Below are 13,488 nucleotides of genomic sequence, written 5' to 3'. Positions count from 1 at the left end.
TCTCTTTCCCCAACTCTCTCTCTCTCTCTCTCTCTCTCTCTCCCACCCCCTCCCCAGTCTTCCTATCCCCCTCCCCATCTCTCTCGAACCTTTCTCTCTCTACTGAACGACATGCTGCTTAAAAACTAGAGTGAATTGATGGGAGTAAAAGACATCCTGCTCTCTGAACTGGTTACCTTTTTGTAAAGAAAAGGCCTGCATTTATATAGCACCTTTCATGACCTCAGGATGTCCCAAAGTGCTTCACAGCCATTTAAATCCTTTGAATGTGCGGTCCCATGAGAAATTCAATTTCAACACAGCCAATTCCTTCAAATCCACAGCCCAACCCCGGGTTACAGAACTGGGAAAACACAAACATCCTCTTTCACAGGGCTTCTTCAATCCCCGAGGCCAGACAATGCAGAACGGCAAGAGGCACAGAGAATTGCTGGAGAAACTCAGCAGGTCTGGAAGCATCTGTAGAGAGAGAGAGAAACAGGGGTAGCGTTTCGAGTCCGGTGACCCTTCTTCGGAACTGCAGCAGATCCTGAAACATTGACTCTGTTTTTCTCTCTCTCCCCACTGATGTAGCCAGACCTGCTGAGAATAGGATAGAATCCCGATAGTATGGAACCAGGCAATTCGACCCAACAAGTCCACATCAACTCTCAGACGATCATCCCACCCAGAACCATCTCCCTACCCTATCCCTGTAACATCCATGGCTAACCTACGCAACCCTGGACACCATGGGCAATTTAGCTAATCCACCCTAACCTGAATATTGCAGGACTGTGGGAGGACACGGGGAGAATGTGCAAACTCCACACAGACAGTTGCCTGAGGCTGGAATCGAACCTGAGTCCCTGGCGTTGTGAGGCAGCAGTGCTAACCACTGAGCCACTGTGCTACCCACAGCATTCTGCGAGACTGTTTACAGTGCAGGTCCATCGGCCCATCGTGCTGAGGTTGGCTCTCTGCCGCAGCCATCGACCTCGTGACCCCTGCCTTACCACCCTACGCCCTCTTCCTGATCCGACAATGATCCAAATCTGTTTCGGAGGCCGCAAGGTGAGGTCTCAGGAACACCTCCCCCCTCTCCAACTCACGATGTCCACACACTTGGCACGTGGGGCAAATGAAAGGAGAGTGCGTTTTCGGGACGCCAACCGAACCCTTGTGACAGACGCCATTGCTGTGGAGGTGGGGGCTGCTAGCCCCTGTGCTCACTCACGTGCACCTGCCACCCACCCCCCCTCAAATCGCACCCAGGAGCCAATCGGTGAATGTAGTTCTTACCTCGGGGCATCGAAGCTGTCGTAGGAACCCACTGTGTAGTGCCGGAACAACCTCTTGGCTTTCTCAGTCCGACTCTCTGCTCGGGAAGAAGAGAAACGCATATTTTAAACCAGGACGTCTCCAATCCCCCCTCCACCTCCACACACACAGCAGGGTCACTGACCTGCTGTGCTGTTCCAGCAATAAAGTTTCAGCTTTGATCTCCAGCGTCTGCAGACCTCACTTTCTCCTCACAGGACAGGCCCTCACAAGCTCAGGGGATTGGCCGGGGTTGCCATGGAGATCAGACAAAGCACCGACAGCCGTGAGGGCCCCCTACATCTTTTCTCCCATCGCGGCCCCCGGCCCTGTGCACTCCAAAGCCTTCTCCCTCCGGTTGAAAAGCCTGACGCGGGGCCGGGTACCTTTCTTGGAAAGAAAGACCGTGGTCTACACACATATCTCACCTGTATCACTCAACTGAAACCACCGCCCAATTCCCCACCCAACAGGATGCTGGGGGGCCTGGACAGAACGGGCGTGGGGAAGATGTTTCCACCAGCAGGAGAGACTGGGACCCGAGGGCTCAGCCTCAGAGTGAAGGGACAGCCACTACAACTGAGAACGGGGAGGATGGTTGATCAGTGGAACTCATTGTTGTGGAAGGCTGTGGAGTGTATTGAAGACAGAGATAGATCGGTTCTTCATGAGTGAGGGGGTTGAGGGTTGAAGTGGAAAGTCAAGAGGATGGGGTTGAGAAACATATCAGCCATCACTGAACTGCAGAGCAAACTTGATGGGCCAAATGGCCTCATTCTGTTCCAGTACCTTATGGTCTTATGGCAACCAACTCTCATTTCTAATCTTCCAGCCTCATTTTCCCACAGGGAATTTGCTCTCCGGATTCACGTGAAATCTGGGGCCTGAAAGTACGGTGTCACCCCTAGGGAAAGGTTTGGCCAGCTCCACATTCAGTGTGACCGATGGGGCAAAACTGCCCAGTGGCACCCAGTTCCAGCTGCAGAATAAGGGTGGTGTTCTATACAACCCTTGAAAGAGGCATTGAGCACGTCCAGGGTTGGATTGTTCCAGTTGGGTTGGAATCCCCAGTGCCCGGTTCAATCTCTGAACGGGAATGCAGTTGTGGTGGGGGGATGGGGGTGTAAAACCAGGGGGTAAGGGGTATGCCACTCAATATCTTCCCAAAGGTGGTCAATGGTGAAAGCCATCTCCTGGTGACCATTCCGTTGAGGACAATGTGGCTAACAGGAGGCCCGGTCGGCGGGTTACCCCAGGCCAGCAGCCTCCTCCTGGGAGATGGGGGTTCTGCTGAGCCGGGTACAGGCTGGGGGAGGTACCTGAACTCTGAACCAACTGTGGGCATCCTGGAGAGAAACCCTCAAAGTAAGGGAGCTGGGACAGGCAGCACCATTGGGATGGAAGGGGGAAGCTGTCAGCAGAAAGAGGCCATTCAGCCCATTGAATCTGCATCAACCCTCTGAAGAACATCCGACCCAAACCCATCCTACATTTCCCATGGCTAACCCACCCAGCCTGCACATCCCTGAACATATGGGCAATTTCCCATGGCCAATCCACCCTAACCTGCACATCTTTGGACTGTGGGAGGAAACCAGAGCACCCGGAGGAAACCCACGCAGACACGGGGAGAATGTGCAAACTCCCCACAGACAGTTGCCCAAGGGGAGAATCGAACCTGGGTCCCTGGCGCTGTGAGGCAGTAGTGCGAACCACTGAGCCATGCTGCTGCCCTCTTTGGTCAAGGTTATGGCCTTTAACCTCCTGCAGCCACACCTTCAGGACATGGAGACTTCAGGCCCATTGGCCACTCAGGGGTTAAAGAGTGGGGGGCTCCAAAGCAGGAAATGTATCCTTGTGAAGGGGAGGCAGTGTGGGGCCTGAACTGGTTTCGAGTCCCTTTGGAGGGGGGTGGCTAATCCTGGTGCCACAGGGGAAGGTCTCCGGAGACGAGAGTGTAAACACACGCCACCTCTGCCCCCGCCACTTCCTCTGCCTCCATTTCAGCTCCAAACCTCAGTCCATAAGACAGAGAGACTTCAATCCCCAACCTCCCAGTCTCTGTCAATTCTCGGAAAGGCCACTGGATGGCAGTCTGCTACAAGGAAAGATGTATAAACAAAATACAACAAGCTGCAGATAGTGGAAAATCAAGTGGTTTTCGTGCAATTCTCCCCTCCAACTCTCACCAACTCTTTCTCTTGTCTCTCTCCTTCATTTTGCCTTTGGCCCCTGGGTTGTCTGATTTGCTTTCTCATGTTGGAGAAGACAAGCAACTGCAATGGAGACCCAGCTATCCCAGCATTCACTGCTGCAGTGAAAGCCCTCTATTTAAAATTATGCAGCTTAAATAGGGACCCTCTGAGGTCATGACAACAATCAGGTTAGCCCCAGCTCCATCTTCTCTCGTTGTGGGGTAGGTTAAGTTACTGGGAAGATTCTCAGAGACCCCAGACCCAGCTTCATCCCTACACTGTCCCTAAGTCTGAACTGTGTGTAGGTTGAAGCATGATTCTTAAGGAAGGGTGTCCTATTCTTGCACGGAATAGGATGTAGATTTGCCAGAAGGAGACCTGAGGTCCAAAGTTTAAATTACGAGGGGGCATGGTACGTGGACAGAAACCTGGGTTATATTCTCTTCATTATAGCAGGTTACAGTGTGATTTAGTTGTGGTTTTGGGGAACTGACAGGGTTAACAGAGAGACATTACTCCCATGGGTTGTGGGGAGTAGGGGTGGGTAGTGACAAAGGGCACATTCTGAAAATGACCCCCTTCAGGAGTGGAATGAGGAAGTACCTAGTCCCACCCTCTGCTGTGTCAAGATTTGGAACTCTCTATCCTCAATAACAATTGGTAATACTTCAATTGTTAAATTATTTTTTTTAGATTAATTCACAGGAGAGAGTATTGCTGGCTAGGCCCAGCATTTATTGCCCATCCCTAATTACCCAGAGGGCAGTTAAGAGTCAACCACGTTGTTGTGGTTCCGGAGTCACATGTAGACCAGACGGCAGATTTCCTTCCCTAAACGACATGAGTGAACCAGAGGGATGTTCCCAACAATGGATTCAGGGTCATCTTCAGACTCATAATTCCAGGTTTTTATAAAATTGAATTCAAATTCCACCGTCAGCCATGCTGGGATTGGAAGCCAACACCCCAGAGTCCGGGGGTCCTGGATTACCAGTCCCAGTGATATTACCATGAGGCCTTCACCAAAGGCATTTAGCAACAGGAGGCTGAGGTGGGTGTAAGGAGTTCGCTCGCAGATCTACCAACTTAGAGCACAATCGACTGAGGGGGCGGAATGGCCTCCTCCTGTTCCTGTCCAATAGGTTCGATGGGTGGAATGGCCTCCTCCTGTTCCTGTGCAATGGGTTCGATGGGCAGAATGCCTCCTCCTGTTCCTGTCCAATAGGTTCAATGGGCGGATTGGCCTCCTCCTGTTCCTGTCCAATAGGTTCAATGGGCGGAATGGCCTCCTCCTGTTCCAGTCCAACAGGTTCAATGGGCGGAATGGCCTCCTCCTGTTCCTGTCCAATAGGTTCAATGGGCGGAATGGCCTCCTCCTGTTCCTGTCAATAGGTTCAATGGGCGGAATGGCCTCCTCCTGTTCCTGTGCAATGGGTTCAATGGGCGGAATGGCCTCCTCCTGTTCCAGTCCAATAGGTTCAATGGGCGGAATGGCCTCCTCCTGTTCCTGTGCAATGGGTTCGATGGGCGGAAAGGCCTCCTTCTGTTCTTGCACAATAGGTTTGATGGGCAGAATGGCCTCCTTCTGTTCCTGTGCATTAGGCCCAATGTGCGGAATGGCCTCCTCCTGTTTCTGTCCAATGGGTATGATGGGCGGAATGGCCTCCTCCTGTTTCTGTCCAATGGGTATGATGGGCAGAATGGCCACCTCCTATTACTGTCCAATGGGTTAGATGGGCGGAATGGCCTCCTCCTGTTTCTGTCCAATGGGTTAGATGGGCGGAATGGCCTCCTCCTGTTTCTGTCCAATGGGTATGATGGGCAGAATGGCCACCTCCTATTACTGTCCAATGGTTACATTGGCGGAATGGCCTCCTCCTGTTTCTGTCCAATGGGTATGATGGGCAGAATGGCCTCCTCCTGTTTCTGCCCATGGTGGACTAGCCTCCTCCTGTTCCTGTGCAATGGACTCGATGGGCAGAATGGTCTTCTCTGGCTCCATTGTTATGTCCCTTGTATTTCAGACCAAAGGGAGGCCATTGGGTTCATCAAATCCCAGGTGAACAGCACCACATCCCACCCACTCCCCTCAGGTGAAATATCCCTATGGCCGGTGATGAAGGGAAGCTGGATAAGCCTGGGATGTTTTCTCTTGAGCAGAGAGGGCTGGTCGGGGAGGCAGTGGGTGGAACTGATTGCAATGTGTACGATTGTGAGGAACGTGGATAGGAAGCAGTTGCTCCCTCTGGTTTAGAAGGAGAGTTGAGGAAAACCTTCCTCCCCCAGAGGGTGGTAGGGGTCTAGAACGCGCTGCTTGACTGGGTTGTAGAGTTGGGAAACCCTCCAACATTTAAAAAATATTAGGATGAGCCCTTGAAGTGTTGTAACACTCAAAGCTATGAGCCTAGTGTGGCCAGTGTAGGTAACAGTGTATTTGTGTTAGGTTAGACTCAATGGACCAAATGGAATCTTCTGTCCTGTATGATTCTGATTCCTCAGCTTCAGATTTTTTACTTGTGATCTTTCTGGCATGATTCCAGGTGAGTGACCTACTTCCATTTGAGCAAGTCGGTGTAGAGTTAGTTTTACTATGCATCTAGCCCCATGCTGCACCTGTCCTGGGAATGTTTAATGGGGACAGTATCTTTGACCGACCTTTGACAGTGCCCTCCCAGAATCCTCCTTCCCCTACCTTTACTCTGTATCTACCCCTGTGCTGTCCCTGTCCTGGGAGTGTTTAATGGGGACAGTATGGAAGGAGTTTTACTCTGTATCTAACCCTGTGCTATCTCTGGCATGGGAACTTTGATGGGGACAACGTAGAGAGAGCTTTACTCTATATTTGACACAGTGCTGTCCCTATCCTGGGAGTGTTTGATGGGGATGGTGTAGAGTGAGCTCTATACTATATCTAACCCTGTGCTATCTCTGTCATGGGAGTGTTTGATGGGGACAGTGTAGAGGTAGCTTTACACTGTATCTGACCCTGTGCTGTCCTTGTCCTGGGAGTGTTTGATGGGGATGGTGTAGAGTGAGCTTTACCCTGTATCTGACCCTGTGCTGTCCCTGTCCTGGGAGTGTTTGATGGGGACAAAATGAATAAAATATATAGAACCAGTATTAACACAGTCAGACCAAAACTTTCACAACAAGTCAAAGAAGTAAGCGTTCACATTAAAAAGCAGTTGACTACTTGGTTGTTTCCTGGGCGTCTTACCATGTTTGCTGTCCTGAGGTTTGTTCGGGATCTCCTCCACGTTCTCTGCAGGGAACCAGCCCGTCCGACCTTTGACAGTGCCCTCCCAGAATCCTCCTTCCCCTACGCTGAGCACTGTGAAAGGTCAAAGGTAGAAAGGTCAGATAGAAAATGGAAATCCTAGCACTTTGGAATTGAACCAAAGATCCTCAGGCAGCACTTTCCAAACCCACGTCCATCGAGGGGGACAAGGGGCAGCAGATCCATGGGAACACCACCCCCTGCAAGTTCCCCTCCGAGCCACTCACCGTCCTGACGTGGAAATATATCGTCGTTCCCTCACTGTTGCTGGGTCAAATTCCTGAACTCCCTCCCTAACTACACCGCATGGATTGGATAGGTGTTGGAGGTGACTCATCATCACCTTTTCAAAGGGTGGGTCATAAATACTGGCCCAGTCAGTGAGACCCTCAAAATAACAGCAGAAGAACCGCAGATGCTGCAATTCAGAAACAAAAACAGAAATTGCTGGAAAAGCTCAGCAGGGTCTGGCAGGCTCTGGGGAGAGAAATCAGAGTTAACGTTTCAGGGTCCAGTGACCCTTCCTCCAGCATCCAAAATTCTCTTGCGATATCCTCAAGTTATTTTAGCATTCACAGAAAGAGTGTCTCTATGTCCTGAAGCTGTTTAGTTAGTGTAAAAAGTCAAAATTGCTGTAGTAGCCCTCGCTAATTAGAGAGAGAGAGAGAGACACACACACAGAATTGGTGGTGGGTTTAACCTGAGGGTCAAAGTCAAAACGTGTGGTGCTGGAAAAGCACAGCAGGTCAGGCAGCATCCGAGGAGCAGGAGAATCGACGTTTCAGACATAAGCCCTTCTTCAGGAATGATGGGGTGGCCCAAGGGGGCTGAGAGATAAATGGGAGGGAGTGTTGGGCTAGGGGGGGAAGGTAGCTGGGAATGCAATAGGTAGATGCAGTCGGGGAGTAATGGTGATAGGTCGGAGTGACGGGTGGAGCGGATAGATGGGAACCGATCGCATTCCCAGCTCCCTTCCTCCCAGCCCCACCCCAGCCCCTCCCTTTTATCTCTCAGCACCCCCAGCCCACAAGCCTCATTCCTGATGAAAGGCTTATGCTCGAAACAGCAACTCTCCTGCTCCTCGGCTGTGCTTTTCCAGCACCACAGGTTTTGACTCTGATCTCTAGTCCTCACTTTCTCCTCTTTAGCCTGAGAGGCAAGGAGAGAGGTTGAGCATCCATGGTGACCTGGAGTGGCGCAGGAATTGAACCTGCACTGCTGCTGTCACTCCCTGCGGAGAAATGCTGTCCAGCCAACTAGGCTAACCGGTGATGGGAAGGCAGCTATCTCTGTGCGAGTCATTGCTCTTTGTGTAACCTTCTTGTTTCCCATTCTGCAGGATCCAGTCTGGCTCCACAGAGCTCAGGCAGACGGCAGTGATGGCCTGAGAGAGCGCTGCATCATCTGACAAGAGAAACTGAGACCCTGCCTCACCCACCCATCTACCCAGCTGGGGAAACAATCTCCTGGTTACTGTGGCTGCTATCCTTGAACCCTAGCCCTAACACTACCCTGACGTCCAAGCCAACAGGCAACATGTCATAGAGTACAATGGAACAGCCCACCATAGCTGCATCAACGAACAATACACGCTAGAAACAAGATCACAGAATTTTAGTGTACAGACGGAGACCATTCATCCCTTGCTGCCAGTGGCAGCCCCTTGTGAAATACCAATCTGACTGGTTCCTCTCCCTTGCTGTTTGCCCCATTGCCCTGTCAGTTTGCCCATGGATGTCTGACAGGGCATTTTTTGTGTCGTCAGAAACAGTATGGCAATTTATTTTAGCTGTACATGGAACATACTGAGAGATACACGAGGTGACTGCAAGCCCTTGATTCACAGCTCGCCTTGAATCTGACTTCACGCTCCTGTCTGGTTGCCCTACAAGTGCAGTAAATAACCTGTTTGTTCAGCACATCACCCCCGCTGTTAGCATTATACACACGGCTTCCTGCAGACAGGAGCCCCTCTTAAAAAAAAAACTGGTTACGCAAATCTCCAGCCAGCTTGGACAGTCCTTTTCTTTTGTCGAGTCTATTTTGGTCTGTTTTCCTTTCATCCCTCCTGGAAAACATTCTTTGAAGAGCACGGATGACGTCTGTGCAGTGCATGGACCCCACTCCAGGCACTGTGCCGGTTCGGAGAACACACCAGAGCTGCTGTGGAGTTATTCTTGTGTCACGGCTCACACAGCACCTTCGCTGAGTCCAGGTTGGAGTTGGGATGGCCTTTCAGCTCCCTCTTACTGAGGTACAGAGTGTCACATGGGGTATTTGAAAGGGCCAGCTCCAGCTTACTCAGAGGCCGCGAAGAACGAGGTACCGTGAGCGCCTGACCCCCATCCTCCTGAAATCAACCGGCACCTCCAATTTAATGGCCAAGTAAAGGTTGAGGGGAGACGGCAGCCTCAGTTCAAACCTCATGTGGCTCTCTGACACTCTCCACTATCGCCAGAGGATTTTATAGTAAAACCAGCTTCTCTTCCCTCACCACCCCGCAACCCCCCCCCCCCCCCACCCCCCAAACCCCTCCCTGTCCTCATCCCCAAGTCCATTTCCATTGAGGCCAATATTGACTCTTGCACATAAACAGAGAATGCTGGGAATCACAGCGGGTCAGGGAGTATCATGGAGAGAGAGCACGCTAACATTTCCAGATGACACTTGCCCGTTGCATGTTCCCACTGGGGACTGCTCACTCAGTCACCTCATCCCTGAGCACTGAGGTTCCCTCACCTGATCTCTCTGTCGCTCTCAACAGTCAGTAGCAGGTCAGCTCCACCCCACAGCTTGGGGTCAGGGTCCCAAGACCCATGTGCACTTGCTATCTCTGAATTTCCTCAGAGAGAGAGAGAGAGAGAGCAATGGGAAAACGTAGTCAGAGAGAGACAGAGAGGAACAGAATAAGATGTGGTGATTGTAATGAGGTCAGCCAGCTATACCTCATAGAATCTGAGTTCCCCGACTGGGGCTGTTAATCTGGTCCAGTCAGGGAGTCCTGGCTGACATATAAGGATGAATGTCAGGGATCTCGGTGGCTCAGTGGTTAGCACTGCTGCCTCACAGCGCCAGGGACCTGGGTTCGATTCCAGCCTCGGATGACTGTGGAGTTTGCACATTCTCTCCGGGTCTGCGTGGATTTCCTCCGGGTGCTCCAGTTTCCTCCCACAATCCAAAGATGTACAGGCCAGGTGTACTGGCCATGTTAAATTGCCTGTATTGTTAGGTGCATTAGTCAGGGGTAAATATAGGGTAGGAGAATGGGTCTGGGTGGGTTACTCTTCAGAGGGTTGGTGTGGACTTGTTGGGCCGAAGGGCCTGTTTCCATACTGTAGGGATTCTATTTTATATAGAGCCCCTGACTCAGTGAGAGGCAGTGCTATTGTCATAGGATATGCATTTGTAACTAAATGGGTGATTGGTGATGGGATGCCATGAGTTATTTCAAAGGGACATGAGACAGCGGGCTTGCACTAATGTAGCATCTCTCACAGCCTGAGCATTTTGAATCTTTACAACTAATGAAGCACTTTGAGAGTGTCGTTGTGTTACGAATGTAGAGGCAGCTAGATGATAATGACCTCGATAATCCTTCCTGAAGATGTTGGTTTGAGGGAGACCTCTCCTCCTTCTCCTTCAAACAGTGGCTGAGAGAATCGAACACATCTGCCTGAGGTGATAGGCTGCACATCTGTCAGCTCGGCCCCGAGGACAGCATCGCCAACAGTGTAGCCATCCCTCAGTGCTGCTCCGTGACAGCCAGCCAGGCTAGATCCTCCAGTGGGTGATTTGAACTCACAACCTTCCAACTCAAAACCTGAGAGTGTCAGCCACTGAGTCATAGTCATAGAGCCATACAGCACGGAAACAGACCCTTCGGCCCAACTCGTCCACGCCGATCAGATATCCCAACCCAATCTAGTCCCATTTGCCAGCACTTGGTCCATATCCTTTGAAACCCTTCCAGATGCCTTTTAAATGCTGTAATTGTACCAGCCTCCACCACTTCCTCTGGCAGCTCATTCCATACACACACCACCCTCTGGGTGAAAAAGTTGCCCCTTAGGTCCCTTTTAAATCTTTCTCCTCTCACCCTAAACCTATGCCCTCTAGTTCTGGTCTCCCCCATCCCTGAGGGAAAAAACCTTGTCCGCTTACCTTATCCATGCCCCGCATGATTTTATGAACCTCTATAAGGTCACCTCTCAGCCTCCTACGCTCCAGGGAAAACAGCCCCAGCCTGTTGAGCTCTCCAATCAGTAATCTCCTGTGAAATAAATTGCTGTAACCACCTGAAATTTGGCATTCTTGCACATGTCCTGATAAGGCTAAGTCAAAATGTATCACCAATGGACTGAAAGGAACCCAATCCACTTTCCAATGGCAGAGCTGGGGAGAGGTATTCAGTAGGAGGTGAGGACAACAAAACAGGATGAGAACATTGAGCCCCTTTAGCCTGTTCCACTATTTGGTTAAATTATGGCTGATGTGCATTTTAACTTCACCTACCCACCTTGGTCCCTTAGTCCTGATTAGGCTGACCTCATCAATCTCAATTTTGAAATTTTCAATTAATCCTAAAGCATTTCTGGAGGTAGAATTCCAGAGATTTCCACTCCCTGTAACGTGAAGAATTGTTCCCTGATGTCAAATGTCAAATGTTAGAGGTTTAATGTTAAGGGCGCATCCTTCCTTGCTCCAGAATTGCTCCACAGCCCATCCAGATCATACAGTCATAGTCATACAGCACGGAAACAGACCCTTCGGCCCAACCAGTCCATGCCGACCATAATCCCAGACTAAACTAGCTCTACCTGCCTGCTCCTGGCCCATATCCCTCCAAACTTTTCCTATACATGTATCCATCCAAATGCCTTTTAAATGTTGAATAATTTCTGTCTGTCCTTTTGAACAGCAGTCAAACACCTCAATCAGATCGCCACTCCATCATCGATATATTTGACACGGCAGCAGAATTAGGCCCTTCTGTCCCGCTTTCGGTGAGATCACAACTGACCTGATCACCCTCAATTCCACTCTCCGGCCTTTAACCCTCGATTCCCTCCCTGATTCGAAATCTCCCTGGCTCACCCTTGAAAATGCTGAATGACCCAGCCTCGAGAGCTCTCTGTGGTGAAGAATTCTGCAGAGGTTTAAAAAACAATTCTTCCTCATCTCTGTCTTAAATGAACAACCCCTTTGTCTAAGATGGTGTCCTCTGGCCGGAGACTCTCCCACGAGGGAGCAAGACACAAGAGACAATGAAAAGAAGCCTATGCTAAAAAATATATATAACCCTTTCAGCTCCCACCATGGACTACTTTCTTTAAGTTAGTGGTACAACATGCATGGAGTTATTGGAATAGACAAGCAGAACTTTAGTTTACTGTCTGGATGGGATTAGATTCCCTACAGTGTGGAAACAGGCCATTTGGCCCAACAAGTCCACACCAACCCTCCAAAGAGTAACCCATCCACCCCATTTCCCTCTGACTAAGGCACCCAATACAATGGGCAATTTAGCACGGCCAATTCACCTGGCCTGCACATCTTTGGATTGTGGGAGGAAACACACGCAGACAAGAGATCCCTACAGTATGGAAACAGGCCATTTGGCCCAACAAGTCCACACCAACCCTCCAAAGAGTAACCCACCCACACCCATTTCCCTCTGACTAAGGCACCCAATACAATGGGCAATTTAGCACGGCCAATTCACCCAGCCTGCACATCTTTGGATTGTGGGAGGAAACACACGCAGACAAGAGAAGAATGTGCAAACTCTACACAGTCACCCAAGGCTGGGATCAAACCTGGGACCCTGGCGCTGTGAGGCAGCAGTGCTAACCACTCAGCCACTGTGCCACCCACTTCTTTTTTCCTGTGGGGAAGGGGGGGGGGCGGTGTGAGTGGCGAGGAAAAGACTGATGAGGATATCTGACAGTGCAGCACATCTGTGCTTCGTGTGTGGAATGAACTGCGAGAGGAAGTGTTAGACGCAGGTACAGTGACAACACTTGGTCAGGTGCGTGGATAGAAAAGGTTTAGAGGTTATGGGCCAAACGCAGGCAAACAGGACTAGTTCAATTTGGGGAACTTGATCGGTGTGGATGAGTTGGGCTGAAGGGTCTGTTTCTGTGCTGTAAGACTGGCTCCAGGTGCAGCGGTAGGTGTGCGGTATCTGGGTGGTAGGATATAAATCGTTTGTGGGCATTCCTCACTGATTGACTGCCACTGGAGTGATACATCTGTAGGATTCAAACCCACTAGGCCTGAAGCTCTGGGTGACTGATGTTCCCATTACACCACGGGCACCTCCATCCTTAACCACATCGTACAAAGGCGGGTGGAGAGAGACGAAAGGGAGAGAGTCAGGGAGGAGGGGGGAGAGATAGGTGGGGTTGGGGGTGCGAAGGGTAGCGAAGGCAAGAGGCAGAGGAGGTGCTGAAGGGAGGAAAGTTGCAGTGATGAGTGACTGGGAAACAGAAGACAAAGGGGACACAGAAAGCACATGTCAAATCAAAAATGCCAGCGCAGTGCGGAAGTGTGCCAGAGACGGAGAGAGTAAGTGAATGAGTAAGTGTGAGAGAGAGAGAGAAAGAGAGAGCAAAACATGGGAGTAAAGAGGATGCTGACAGAGAGCGAAAACGAGAGAGAGGAAGAGAAAGAGAAGGCGGGAGAGAAAATGAAAGAGGAAAAGAGAGAGAAAGTGTG

The 13,488-nt window shown here is 50.7% G+C and overlaps 1 protein-coding gene across 1 annotated transcript in view; it reads right to left on the bottom strand.

The window, feature by feature from the left end:
• Window positions 1-1,277: 1,277 nt before the first annotated feature.
• The window catches only part of LOC122542012 (SH3 and multiple ankyrin repeat domains protein 1-like), a 29,122-nt gene continuing 16,911 nt past the window's right edge, over window positions 1,278-13,488 (bottom strand). The window contains exons 5-6 of the mRNA XM_043679304.1: window positions 6,712-6,825; window positions 1,278-1,357 (exon numbers count right to left, since the gene is read on the bottom strand). Of these exons, the coding sequence (XP_043535239.1) occupies window positions 1,278-1,357; window positions 6,712-6,825 (194 nt within the window). The remainder of the gene's footprint in view (window positions 1,358-6,711; window positions 6,826-13,488) is intronic.

The sequence above is a fragment of the Chiloscyllium plagiosum genome, chromosome 39 (assembly GCF_004010195.1).
Source record: "Chiloscyllium plagiosum isolate BGI_BamShark_2017 chromosome 39, ASM401019v2, whole genome shotgun sequence".
Taxonomy (NCBI): domain Eukaryota; kingdom Metazoa; phylum Chordata; class Chondrichthyes; order Orectolobiformes; family Hemiscylliidae; genus Chiloscyllium; species Chiloscyllium plagiosum.
This window is presented reverse-complemented; position numbering and strand designations above follow the sequence as displayed.